The sequence below is a fragment of the Glycine max genome, chromosome 14 (assembly GCF_000004515.6).
Source record: "Glycine max cultivar Williams 82 chromosome 14, Glycine_max_v4.0, whole genome shotgun sequence".
Taxonomy (NCBI): domain Eukaryota; kingdom Viridiplantae; phylum Streptophyta; class Magnoliopsida; order Fabales; family Fabaceae; genus Glycine; species Glycine max.
In genome coordinates this window covers 11,152,667-11,166,820 of record NC_038250.2, presented here as the reverse complement: position 1 = coordinate 11,166,820, position 14,154 = coordinate 11,152,667, and the positions used below count along the sequence as shown (strand labels likewise).

At 37.0% G+C, this 14,154-nt stretch overlaps 1 protein-coding gene and 1 long non-coding RNA gene across 2 annotated transcripts; both read right to left on the bottom strand.

Moving 5' to 3' along the window:
• Nucleotides 1-2,056: 2,056 nt before the first annotated feature.
• LOC100797130 (F-box only protein 13) lies at nucleotides 2,057-4,442 on the bottom strand. Its single transcript, XM_003544527.5, has 2 exons — nucleotides 4,146-4,442; nucleotides 2,057-3,563 (listed from the first exon to the last, which is right to left on the bottom strand). Exon 2 carries the CDS (start codon nucleotides 3,537-3,539, stop codon nucleotides 2,316-2,318), a length of 1,224 nt encoding a protein of 407 aa, XP_003544575.1. The 5' UTR covers nucleotides 3,540-3,563; nucleotides 4,146-4,442; the 3' UTR covers nucleotides 2,057-2,315.
• Nucleotides 4,443-12,312: 7,870 nt separating this feature from the next.
• Nucleotides 12,313-12,700, bottom strand: LOC121173426 (uncharacterized). The gene is made up of 2 exons (XR_005888333.1): nucleotides 12,663-12,700; nucleotides 12,313-12,579 (listed from the first exon to the last, which is right to left on the bottom strand). It is a non-coding gene; the product is annotated as an uncharacterized lncRNA (long non-coding RNA).
• Between the last annotated feature and the right edge of the window lie 1,454 nt (nucleotides 12,701-14,154).

The following is a 14,154-nucleotide window of genomic DNA, read 5'->3' as shown; positions in this document are numbered from 1 at the left end:
TCATTTGAATGCTCCTGCTCCCCTCCACACAGAACATATGCATGATTTCAAGATGTTCAGACAACATCCCTAAAAGGTTACCGAGTACATCACTGACAATTAACTATATTTGGCGATAAAAAAAATCTTTATTGTGTAAGCATAATACTCTAAGAATCCTTCATGAATCTTAATTGTATGAATCATGCATAGTTAAATGATGTTAAAAAGGTTGAGACCCCTTGTTTAATTGTGTATTTCACACCTTTATTTTAGGAGTCCCTGTGGTGGTTTTTTCTCATTAGGTAGATTTGAAAATTAATACAAAACTAATGGGTGAAGAAAGAACAAAGACATAAGAAATGAAAAAAAAAAATCAATTATTAGTCTACTAATGTTTCAATCATTTTTTGTGACTGATAACTATATATGCGTGCCACTCAAACATTTAATATACCAATTCAGTCTTTTTGATGGTGTTAGATGACACTAGCTAATAACCAAGAAATTTGATTGATTTACGATTTACAATTTCAAAGTTATTGTCTTTTTAAAAAAATCAAAGACTAATTTGACTAATCACACGCTTTTAAGAACTAACAGTAATGTACAATTTAAAGATCTATATTATAATTTTATTAATTTTAAGGACTAGTTTAACTAGTCATTATAATTTCAAGAATTAAATTAGTGATTCACTAAAAAAATATCGTGAAACATTTATGTGAATATGTTCGAAATTGTCAATCAACTATTTTACAACAGGGATAAGAGGTAGCATACATGAGATGCTATAGTGCAACGTGTAAGATGTTATAGCATGGAGATAAATAGAGGTGGAGACACAACGTGAGTTAGATTCTTCAAAAAAATGTGTGGCGTTTAATGCATCAACATTGCAAAATGAATTTACATTAATTTATTTCAACATTATCAGATGTAACTACATCTTTCATTTCAATCGTCAAACTTAAAACTTAAAAGAGTGCAGCACACAGTGAGATGACCGTAAAAAGCATCCTTTATAATGTATAGCAATGTTAATATTCTGAGGTAGCACATGAAAATTGTTAGAAAGAGTATCTGAATTCCGAAATATGCAAATGCATTTCTCTACTTGAAATGTATCAGCAACACACTCTTTTTATTATTAAATAAAATTTATGAAAAACTATAAAAATTACAGGTAAAACTTGCTAAATAAAATCCAAAATCTATATAATTTTATGACTTTTAATTTTAGTCTATAAGACCTATTGCTGTCTTGCACACAAGTCACATTTATGGTTGAAATAATTAGATTCTTAAACGTTTTCAATAACAGGGTTTCCGTGTCAAAATGGATTATTATATATGACAAAATATATTTTGGGTCCCTTTAGAATTTAAAAAATACCAAATTTATTTTTATAAATTTTTTATATTAACTTGATCTTTATAAAAAATAAAACACATTTTTATTGATTTTTAATGATAATTTCATTAAATAATTTCCTAATATGACTTGCGGACTTAATTTTTTTTTTTTATACCTTTTTAAGCACACTTAGAAGACACAAAAATCTACAATTAGTACATCTTTCCTCTTAATCTCATCAAAAAGTGGGATAAAATCGACCTAAAGTGACAAAAAATTATAATTTGTGATAGATTTTAACCGTCAAAAATTGTTTAACTCATTTTAAAATTTTAACCATCATAAATTATTTAATTCATTTTAGAAATTTTACTGCCATAAATTATTTAATTTATCCGTGATCAAATTAGACATGTAAATTAATTAGTCACATTAGATTACCATTTAATGAAATTACTATTAAAGACCAATAAGAATATATCTTATTTTTACATAAGACAAATTAATATGAAAATTTTATGAAGACAAAATTAATACTTTTCAAACTTTATACTAACCCATACATATTTTACCCATTATTTAATTACCATTATGCTTAAATGAAGAACTAAATTCTAGTAAAATTTCTTCCAAGACCAAATTGATATTACCTATATTTTTTAGATCTAAAATGGATGCTAACATAAACAATTAATTGAGACCAAACCATGACATTGTTCATTGGATAATGAATCATCAACACAGGCATTCAATTGATAATAGCATTCACTGGAAACAGTGTACATCTAACGATCAATGGAGAGAATTACAATATTTCAGTTAGCAATCAAATATCAATCATTTGGTTAGAGCTTCCATCTCTACTTTCATACCAATCAGCCCTAGCTATTTTGCATGACAAATTATAGTACAAGTGGGAAGAAAATCAATCTAACAGAACACAAAACCAATATCAAGTTACCAGACGGGCACTTTAGTGTCATACAGAAGCCTCTATCCTTGGCTCAAATGAAAAGGCAGACATGAACTCCATGAGTTCTCCATTCAAGCAACATTTCGGCAACTCTGTCCATTTGTTGGTCACCAAATCACACAGAACATAAGCACATAGCTCAGGGGAGTTCAAGCATATGAATATCCGATCGCCAGCTCCAACACAGTTAATATCTGCCTTCTTTCCATACCACTCTTGAGACATTGCTGCAGGCATTGCAGCAATCTGTTTCCAGCATCGGTTGGCCTCATCATATTTCCACACCCTAAGACTTGCGCTTTCCAAGAATTCTGATAGCAAAACAACAAGCATCTCACTGCCACACTCCACAATATCAATGGAGTACTCACTGAAAACAGGCAGCAACCTGGGGTACTCAAAGAAGTACTTTGATGTCAAATTGCAAGCTACTACCATCCCTGAGGAGCTGAGAAAATACACTGTCTCCTGACCTTCTTTGTTAGTAATAACCGATGAATATTGCTTAGATGGACTTCTATGCATGCTACTAGCTACAACAGTTCCAGCCTTGCTAAGGAAGTACACAACATTGTCATCATCAGTTGAATCACAATCCAGGGAATTGTCATCAACATTCCTCCTCAGCGCAGCCTCATCTTCCCAACAGCCAGAGCTAGAGTTGTAGACTTTAAACAACAGGTTAGGGAGTTCGCCAAAGACTAACACAATCTTGTAGGACAATTGATCATTGAAAGTTGTACTCATCACAACCGCGTTGAGAGACTGGTTTTCTGGGGTGAAATGCAATGGAGGGAGTTCAGTACAAGATCCGGTAACAGGATTGCACACAATGAAGTTTCCTGAAAGTTTGCGGTAGCAAACAAGGCCACCAGAGGCTGCAACCGGCATGCAGCTAATGTTAGAGTCTTTGAGCGGAAGATGCGGGTGATTGAGTCTTTTCCAACTGTTTTCAGCAGTGTCAAAGACAATAGATTGGTTGAGATTGGGAGCAACCATCAAAAACCAAGGATCCCGCAAAGGAACTCGTGAGCAGGCAAGCTTGAAACTAACAGAAGCAGCAGCTGATTTCCACCTTTTGCACACCGAAGTGAGGCGAAAGAATGAGGAAGTTGGTAGCCATGAAAGTACCCTCTCCAAGAGATCTTCATTAAGGTCATCCAGAGAAAAGCTGCTGAAGAGTAAATTGTCTCCACTCTCTGGAGACTTTCTTTTCAAACTATGTTCCATTGATCAGAAACTTGGAGCAAACAACTGCAGAAACAAACAAAGGGGCTTAGACGTTAACAAGAAATCAATTTTGCCACTTTCAAAGCCTATACCATCATAAGAAAAAAACCAAATTGATGTGAATGAAGACTTTCAAATTAAATGGGTGGCCCTGAACTAATAAGTAATAACCCAAAAGGTTATTTAGCTGCACCCAAAAAGATTAAAACTTTCCCTTTCTTTCCTCAACCCCATCAAGATTTACAACCAAAATTGCAAGGCTCATTCTTGAATTTTGATAACCAATTAAAGTTGCAAAACTCCCTCCCCCACCAAAATAAAAAACCCTCGTAGCTTCAAAAGCTATCCTTTAGAAGAAAGCATGAAACTTGAGACTTCAAAATGCAAAGCAATATCCTCTTCCTTTTTTCCCTCTCCCTTACTAAACCTTTTAGAAGAAACCCTCGCACCAGGATAAATGAAACAAAAGGGATAACAATAAGGGTAAAGACACACTCACTGGAAGAAGGGGTTTCATACTTTCATTTCAATAAACTCATAAGTAACCAGAATACACCACAATAATCACAACACAAGAACAAAACCAATCAAAGGTTAGAAAAGTACCTGAAAATAGAAACTGAAGCAGCAGCAGCTGCTGTTATGTTGAGAGTGGATAGGAAAAGAAAACCAACAAAACACACGGACACAGTGGTGAGTGAGTGTGTGTTGGAGAACACACAATTTTGTGTGTTTAAAAAGGACTTTGGAGGAGGAAATCAGAAGAAAGTGAAAAAAGGGTAAAAGGGAAAGCGAGAGAAGGAGCCCAACAAGTAGGAAGAGAGGTAGGAAGCTTCCTCGGGAAAACTCTTTTGTGTTGGATATTGGATGGTTGACACTAACATGTGATGTGATGACAGGCACACACCACACACCCGTGTGTGGCTTACTCTTAAAAACATAACATTCGATGCAAACTATGTTGTGTGTGCATATCTATGCCGTTAGATTAGAATTTAGATACTCACAAGTACTTGGTTGGTTGGTTGGTTTACTGAATATCTTTAATTAGGATGTTAAGTTTAAGTCTCATCCAAAAGAATGACTCAACTGAAGATAATTAAAGTAAGGATTTTTAATGAAAACTAATCACGAGTAAAGTTATGTATATGATAAAAAAAAATTATTAATTAATGCTATTAGGACATTGATTAAAAAATTAAAAAAATTATAAATAACATAATTTTGTATATTTTAATAAAAAAAATTCTTTTTAATTCTTTAACCAATATCCTATAGTAATTAGCATTTGAAAAAAAAAAAAGAAGTTAGGTAACAATAACATAACTCGTTGACTTTGCCTAATGGCCTTAGCCACTACTACTAGATAGATATCTATGCTTTGGATTCGGGTTGAAAAATGGAAAAGAGTACACACTCAGCACGCAAACAAAAAACTGCTGGGGGGCGGGCTATTTTTTAATCATTTTACCTTGCATAAAAAGGAGAAAGAAAGGACCACTACTGAGTTGTTTTGTTTCAAAGTGGATCAACATTAACAATGTCAATTGTCAAAGGGAAGGGTTTGGTTTTTTGCCTGGGACTCGTGTGTGTGGTTTTCGGCTGACCTTCCTTCCTAGAGCAAAAGCAAGAAGCAACCCTCTATTCTTGCTCCCTTTTGGCTCCTCGTTGAGGAATCTTTTGTCTTCTTTTGCTTTGATATGTTTGTGTTTCCACAAGTCAATGCTCAAGCCCCATCCACAAGACAAGTATTTTTTTTTTATATTTGAAGAAACAAACAAAAGAGGATTAGATTAGTGAAGGGAAAATGCTGAAAAGCAAAAGCCGTTAATTTGTGCTCTTTTTCTTTTCTTGCTCCTCGTGTGCTTTCAGCTCAAGAAGATGCTCACAACACACCCCCAAAAGCCTCATTTGGTTAAATTGGCCTCTGCCGAAGGAAGTAGAAAAAGGCTGAAATAAAATTCCTATGGAATCTAGTCAAGTTACTGAAATAAATCTAGTTCATGGGCCTAAACACGAGTCAATAGATGGGTCTCTTCTTCCAGCACCCCAAAAATCTCAGCTTACACCCTATTTCATTACGAAAAGGTTAAGGGAGTTGCTACGTGCACTCAGCATTATTGCTGGGACACCCAGCAAACAGTGAAGTGGCGAAACTGCCCTTCAGCAATTCTTCTTCCGGAAGAAGATTCTTCCGAAAACTTTCCGGAAAACTTCTTTCCGGAACTTTTCCGGAAGAACCTTCTTCCGGAAGAAGAATTTGTGTCTTCCGGAAGTATTCACAAACAACTTCCGGAAGAACGTCATCCGGAATGTTTCCGGAAGAAACTTCTTCCGGAAGATTTTCATTTTCTTCCGGAAGAAGCTTCTTCCGGAAGTTAGTTTTTTTTTTTTAAATATTTTATTTTGTAATAATTTACTTTTAATTGGATAAACTAATTTATAAAATAATTAATACTATTATACATAAATAATTAAATAATTAGTGAACGTAATTATGACTAATATTTATAATTTGTTTTTTACGCGCATGTCAAATATTAATTTGTGTGACAATTTAGTATAATTTAAACCATAAAAATTAATTAATTCATAAATTTTATTAAAAATATAAATTATTTACTATGATAACATTTAATTTCTATTACAAAAGTTAATATATACTAAAAAAATGATTATTATTTTATAACAAAATGAAGAAAAAAGAATTTTCATTTTATAATAATAAGTAAAAATAAAATAATATTTAATGCATATGTAATGACGATTTTGCCCTTGTGTAAATTTCTTTAAATTAACGTGTTCAGGCTGTGTTTTACTGCGCTTTCTTCTTTGTTTCTTCTTCCGTTTGCTTTGTTTGTTTCTTCCTTTTGCTGTTGTTTCGGTGGTGGTCCCTTCTGCAGTCTGTTGGTGGTCCCGTGAACTATTTGAAGATTTGGTGGTCCCGTGTTCCGTATTTGAAGTTTTATTAGTGGCTGTTGTTCCTATTTCGTGGGAGGTACGCATTTATTTCGTTTTCCGGTTAGTTTATAGAGAAGAAAAACAGTAAAAAGTGTATTCGGAAGAAATTTTAGGCACAGAAGGAGGAAGGTCCGGAATGACCACTTCCGGAAGAAGGTCTTCCGGAAGTTACGAAGGCCAATTCCGGAAGAAGTGCTTCCGGAAGACCTTCTTCCGGAATTGGGCTTAGTAACTTCCGGAAGAAAGTCTTCCGGAATGTTAAATTATTAGCAATTTTTTTAAATTTCTGTTTTATAATTTATATATATATATATATATATATATATATATATTTCTGTTTTATAATTTTTTTTATTTCTGTTTTATATATGTTGTGGATTATTGATTTAATTAGGTATAATGGTATAATATTAAATGATTTAGGTAACTTAAATGTATAATGGTACAAAAATGTTTTATTAGTTGTTTATTATAGTGATAAGTTTAGTTTAAGTAAATAATGTAGTTATAAATTTAGAATATATTTGTATTAGTTGTTAGTTAATAAGTAGTCAATTTATCGATGTGGTTATATGATAATTTTAATATAGTCGTGTATGATGCATATGTGCTATTAATATGTTTGTTATTTAAGGTGTAGTAAATTTTTGGATGTGGTTATATGATAATTTGAATGTACTTGTGTATGATGCATATGTCCTTAAGATGGACGAAGATCAATGGAGGTATGACTTTGCGATGTCACAAGAAGTTCATATGGATTATGATTATGATAATCAAGAAGAATGTGGAGTGAATGAACCACATGTCGATTGTTCAAATGCTTTTAATACATCTCAGATAATCATAGATAATTTGAGTCATTGGTTGAATTGATGGTTTGTATGAAAATTAATATGTTAGGGTTGTGTTGTAGGTATTCGCTACTCGAGATGGTGTTTTGCAATGGGCTCGAACAGTTGCCCATGAAAATGGATTTGTTGCAGTGATTATGAGATCTGACACAGAGACCGGTAGCAGAGGAAGAAGTTCATTTGTGTTAATTGGGTGTGAAAGGAGTGGTACGTACAAGTGTAGAAATAAAGAATTCGTTAGAAAAGACACCGGGAGTAGGAAATGTGGTTGTCCCTTCAGGCTTCGTGGGAAACCAGTGCGTGGAGGGGAAGGTTGGATGGTGAAGTTGATCTGTGGGATTCATAATCATGAATTGACGAAGTCCTTAGTTGGGCATCCATACGCCGGGCGATTGACTAAGGAAGAAAAGAAAATTATTGCTGATATGACAAAGTCGATGGTGAAACCGAAAAACATCTTGCTAACGTTGAAGGAACACAATGCCGACAGTTACACCACGATAAAGCAAATTTACAATGCAAGAAGTGCATATCGTTCTTCAATAAGAGGAGTTGATACCGAAATGCAGCATCTGATGAAGCTTCTCGAACGTGATCAATACATTCATTGGCATAGATTGAAGGATGAAGTTGTTGTGCGTGATCTGTTTTGGTGTCACCCAGATGCAGTAAAGTTATGCAATGCATGTCATCTGGTGTTTTTTATAGACAGTACCTACAAAACAAACAGGTACAGACTCCCACTACTTGACTTTGTTGGAGTGACACCAACAGCGATGACATTCTCTGCTGGGTTTGCATATCTGGAGGCTGAGCGTGTTAATAATATTGTATGGGCTTTGGAACGATTTCGAGGCCTATTTTTAAGACACGATCGCCTCCCTCTTGTTATTGTCACTGGCAGAGACCTAGCACTGATGAATGCATTGAAAACTGTGTTTCCCGAGTCTACTAATTTGTTGTGCAGGTTTCATATCGATAAGAATGTGAAGGCGAAGTGCAAATCTTTAATCGGGGAAAAAAATGTGTGGGACTATGTAATGGATAGCTGGGGTACTTTGGTTGATTTTCCGTCCGAATACGAGTTCCATGAGTCACATCAGAAGTTTCAAGTTGCTTGTTCGCCTTGGCCGATGTTCGTTGACTATGTTAACGACACATGGATTATCCCCCACAAGGAAAAATTTATTACAGCATGGACGAATAAGGTCATGCACCTAGGCAACACAACAACAAACAGGTATTAACAACTGATTTTATTTGTTAGTAACGATTAATATTAAATGGTATTTAATTGTTGTATATTTTCATGTTTGTTGTGTATTTTAAATGTAGGGTTGAATCAGCTCATTGGGCTCTCAAAAGAGTACTACAAAATAGCATTGGAGACCTATGTAGTGTTTGGGATGCCATGAACAACATGATCACGCTGCAACACGTCGAAATTAAAGCATCCTTTGAAACCAGTACGCATGTGGTTGGCCATGTATATAAAAAAACCTTATACAAGAGGCTTCTTGGGATGGTTTCGAGGGATGCTTTAAATCATATTGCTTCTGAGATTGACCGTCTACGTTATCTCGACAACAATCTCTTTTCTTGTGGTTGTGTGATGAGAAGCACGCACGGGCTTCCTTGTGCATGTGAGCTTTCTAGGTATACTGCTGGCAGCATCCCATTGGAGTCAGTCCATCTTTTTTGGAGGAGACTTTGCTTTTCAGACCAAGGGTTATGTGAGACGGAAGTCACCATCAAGGAAGAAATAGAGGTCATATCTAAAAGGTTTGATGAACTTGATGTGGCTGGCAAAGTAACTCTGAAGAGTAAACTTCGAGAAATCGCATACCCTGATCATAACTCTATGTGCCCTCCTCCATCAAAGGTGAACACTAAAGGTGCACCGAAGAAACCGATGAAAAGAAGTCAAACATCCACAAAGCGTGATCCGTCTTACTGGGAGTATGTTGATGTTTTTCATTCTGTTCAAAGCAGCAACTCTCCAGTGAAACGAAGTGCATCATGTTCTCAACCGCGTCAGCCAACAAGGATCATCCCGATGTTGGATTAATTTGCGTCATTCTTTCAAGGTTTCATTCGTGACGTTGTGGATGTGAAAGCGGACGGTAACTGTGGATATCGGTCCATTGGCGCTTTATTAGGTATGGGGGAAGATTCGTGGCCGTTAGTGCGTAATGAATTGCTTAAAGAACTTGGCAGGTGGTCGCATGAGTACATGAACCTCTTCGGTGGCACAGAGAGATTTGAACAATTAAAGTTGTCCCTACTTGTTGATGGCTTTTCAAAGGTATGCTTTTAGGTTAATTTTTTTTAATAACAATGTTTAAATTACTTACATGTGTATGTTTGGTTCATTCAGGTTAGTGTGGACAAGTGGGTGGATATAACAGACATGGGATATGTGATTGCTTCACGGTATAACGTAATCCTTGTATCGTTGTCCCAACAACAAAGCATGACATTTTTCCCTCTTAGAAGTCAACCACCACCTGACTCTTCTGGCCACCGCATCATATGTGTCGGTCACATGTTTGGAAATCATTTTGTTCAGGTACATTGAATATAATTAATGTAACAATTATGCAATGACTTCGTTGGTTCGTTTGGCACGGTCAACGCATGATATAATGTTTGTTCATGTACAACAGGTTTATTTGAAAGACCATTGTCTGTTGCCGCCTCCAGCGCTGTTGTGGTCAAGCAATTGTTATTCTCAGGCAAAGCAGTGGGCAATTCTATATATTAGTAGAATGCAGCAATACACAAGCTTGATGTCATTCAAAACACACTATGTAGACCTAAATGAAGACTAAACATGCATTGTTTATGTAATTGTATTCATTATGCGATATAATTTGTTGTAACCCGTTACTAACCAATTAATATTATCAAGTACTCGTTTGGTTAAGCAAGGAAATTGTTGGTCCAACAAAAATCATTTACGCGTGCAGCATACATCATTGTCATAATTGACAACATATAATGACATGCATGCGTATTACAGTTTGAGCGTGACAACACATTAGCTGACTTCAATACACATTTTGAAACTAGCAGTCGCTCGACAACACATTGGCTGATTTGACTACACATTAGCGACAACACATTGGCTGACTTGACTACACATTTACGCGTGTCTATTTTTTTGTAAACAAAGTTAAACAAAGGCTCGGTCACAACCATCTATATATATGGCAGACTAGGCTACTAAATCACACATTATCTTGCTTTCAAATAATCTCCCAACTGATACACAAACTATGGCATTTCTAGGAGAAACTAGCAGTTAGACGATTGTCAACTCAAGGTTGGCTTTCATTTATCCAAATGGATCGATTATTCACAATGATACTGGGGTTTACTTCCAAATTCGCTTTGAGTGTATCAAATTGATAAATGATGACGATGTCAACACAATGTTAATGTGTAATGATCAATTTTCTTGTGTTGGTCCGATTGAGTTATTATGCACCGTTGGAAGAACACCAGATGGAATAATAAACTTACTTGAACGCATTATGCCTCGTATTCATGACGCGATCCTGTATTACAACGGCAAATGGAACATGCCAACGCAGAACAAATTTGTTGGATGCGCGTACACAGGAAAAAATCCTAAGAAATTTCAAATTCCTTCAACATGTACCATCGATGAACTGAAGAATTTAATCAAGCAAGTTGCACCTAAAGGGATTCCCCCACTTGGAATTCACGAATCACAAACGGTAAGACGATTGTTTTTCCGCCAACCAGCTCGGTTTGAGTATTCAGATACGATTATAAAATATGAAATAAATGAGCTGATCACCAACGCCGAACTGCTGAAGGTGTTAGTACAATCTAACTACTGGAAAAAATATGGACCAATAGAAATTTTAGCTGTCTTTACTAAATATGTTGAAGACGAGTTCAGTGGGACGTCGCTAAACAACTGAATGTGATGTTTAATTTTTTGTTTTTTTGTTAATGTAACCTTTATCTGTTTATGGCGTGTTTAATTCCCATAATAAAGTTGAATGTGTTGTTTTAGTGGTCCAAAAAATTAATTGTTAAAAGGGTTCATTTCCTATTTTTTTGGATTTTTAGGCTTTGTTTTGACGTGTTAGTTGACGGAACCGGGGAACGCGACTATTTTTTTTGGGTTCTTTGACGTCCAAACATGAGAAATGGCCGCCCTCCATTGTCTCAGGGCACTAGCACACCCACGTAAAAAAATCCCAAACATGGGTACTTGAACATGGAAAAAGGGTTTATTTCCTATTTTTTTGGATTTTGAGGCTTTGTTTTCACGTGTTAGTTGACGGAACCAGGGAACAGAACTATTTTTTTTGGGTTCTTTGACGTCTAAACATGAGAAATGGCCGCCCTCCATTGTCTCAGGGCACTGGCACACCCACGCAAAAAAATCCCAAACATGGGTACTTGAACATGTAAAAAGCGTTCATTTCCTATTTTTTTGGATTTTGAGGCTTTGTTTTCACGTGTTAGTTGACGGAACCGGGGAACGGGACTATTTTTTTTGGGTTCTTTGACGTCCAAACATGACAAATGGCCGCCCTCCATTGTCTCAGGGCACTGGCACACCCACGCAAAAAAATCCCAAACATGGGTGCTTGAACATGAAAAAAGGATTCATTTATGTAATTCTTACAAACAAAACTCATGATTCTAAAAACTTATGTTTTTTATGTAATTCTTACAAACATGGAAAAAGGGTTCATTTATGTAATTCTTACAAACATGGGTACTTGAACATGGAAAAAGGGTTCACTTATGAATTATTAATCATTTTAAAAACTTTTATTTTTTATGTAATTCTTACAAACAAAACTCATAATTCTAGGTTCCCTTTTTTTAAAAATAAATTTAAAACAACCGTAAACTTCGCTTAAGGACCACAAACAATCGGAATAACAAACTATATTATAAATAATAAACTGTGCAAAACACGTCAACTATATTAAACAAAAACTGTAATAATTACAAATATTCATGTCAACTACAACACAACAAAATAAATACAATGATCAATGGTCCGTGCGGCGTCTCTGACGAGCCCAGATCGTCCCATCAGCACTGGGTCCCCCTCTCGCGATCGTCAGGCAGTCCTGCATAATGTCATATAACTCTGTGCCTGCAGTGACTATCCTAAGGTTGAGCACACGCTCCAACCTCTGTGCAATCGCCTCATATCCCTCGTAATCATCCTGTCAAAGTCATTAAAAACATTTATTATGAAATTCAAAATAAACAACAACTCATAAAACATTAAACGCGCAAATAATCTTACCACATGTGGAGGGGGGTCAAATGCCACTGGAACCTGGGGGCTGGGCGGCTGTATGTAGTCCTCAGGGTCTGCAGCTGGTGCATCCCTCTGCTGGTCAGCTGCCTGGGTCGGTGTCATGAAAGGGTGAGATATGCGGAAAAACCACTCAATGTAATCCACAGATACCTGCCCAGGCACTAGACAAAGCTGACCCGCAGGTAGTAAGTGATCCGCAAACTCCATCCACATGTCATCTATCTGATTGTGTGACAATCGTGCACTAAGAGGCGGCGGAGGGATGCTCTGGATGTAACCGAACTGGCGTACCACCCTCTCCGGTCGAACTGTGACGATCATAAGACCCCATCTGAGCTGACCCTGGAACGATGAAATCTCCTGAAACGCCCTAACACCCCGATGCTCCGTGTACGGCAACCAGGACACATCTGTGACGGTCAAACCATCACAACGTGCCCTGTAGGGTACTCCTGTGATGCCCTTCATGTGCGCCTTCGACGTCAACCACCGGGAAGCACGTGGGGACGTCTCTTGGTATGTATCGTCAGTCACGCACTGGTGCACACTAGGGAAGTGCTCATAGATCCAGCACTACACAATAATTGAGGTTAACATAACATAAAAACATGTTTAAATCATAATCGAACCTAACATATTAATAAACACAAAATTTACCTGAAGTAGCGCCAAGTACCCCGCAAGCTGTCGGGTGATGGTCCTACAAGCCTCATCTAACTGGTCATACATATGAACCAGCGCCGCAACCCCCCAAGCGTAACCATGACTATGAGCGAGGTCCCGGAAAGCGTCAAGGTAGACCACATGCACGTATGTTGCACTCTTATTAGCAAAAAGAGTGCAACCGACAAGGTGCAGTAGATAAGCGCGAGCAGCGACAATCCACCATCGGGCCTGACATCTGGTCTCATATATGTCTCGAACCCACCCTAATCGTACATATGCTCCACGTGTGAGTGCTGTCTTCGCTCTGGCCTCCTCCGCAGACACTTCCAGCAATTCCGTAAGCAAGAATATGGCCTCCTCCGTAGAAAGGGCGTGGAAACTGTGCAAGGCGCCAGTGATGGGCAAATGTAGGATTGACGACACATCATCCAATGTGATCGTCAGCTCTCCTACAGGAAGGTGGAAGGTGCTAGTCTCACTGTGTCACCTCTCCACAAAATGCGAATATAAGTCCAGGATCGCCAGTAATAACTGAACAATCTATCACTGGACTTAATCCTGTGACAGCCACCAGGCCTTCAATCTCAGGCACTGGCCTCCCAATCAGTGTCACCTTCCTCCCATGTGACACTAACTTCAAATCAGGACGTTCCTGATTTGAAGTACAAATTATACAATTATTAAAAAAAATTAATCATAAACAAATAAATAAACAATGGCAAATAATTAACAAATTAAAATACCTGTCCACTCCACACGGCATGTGCAACATGCTCGGCAAATGATGTGAGCACTGACGGGTCTCGTGGAC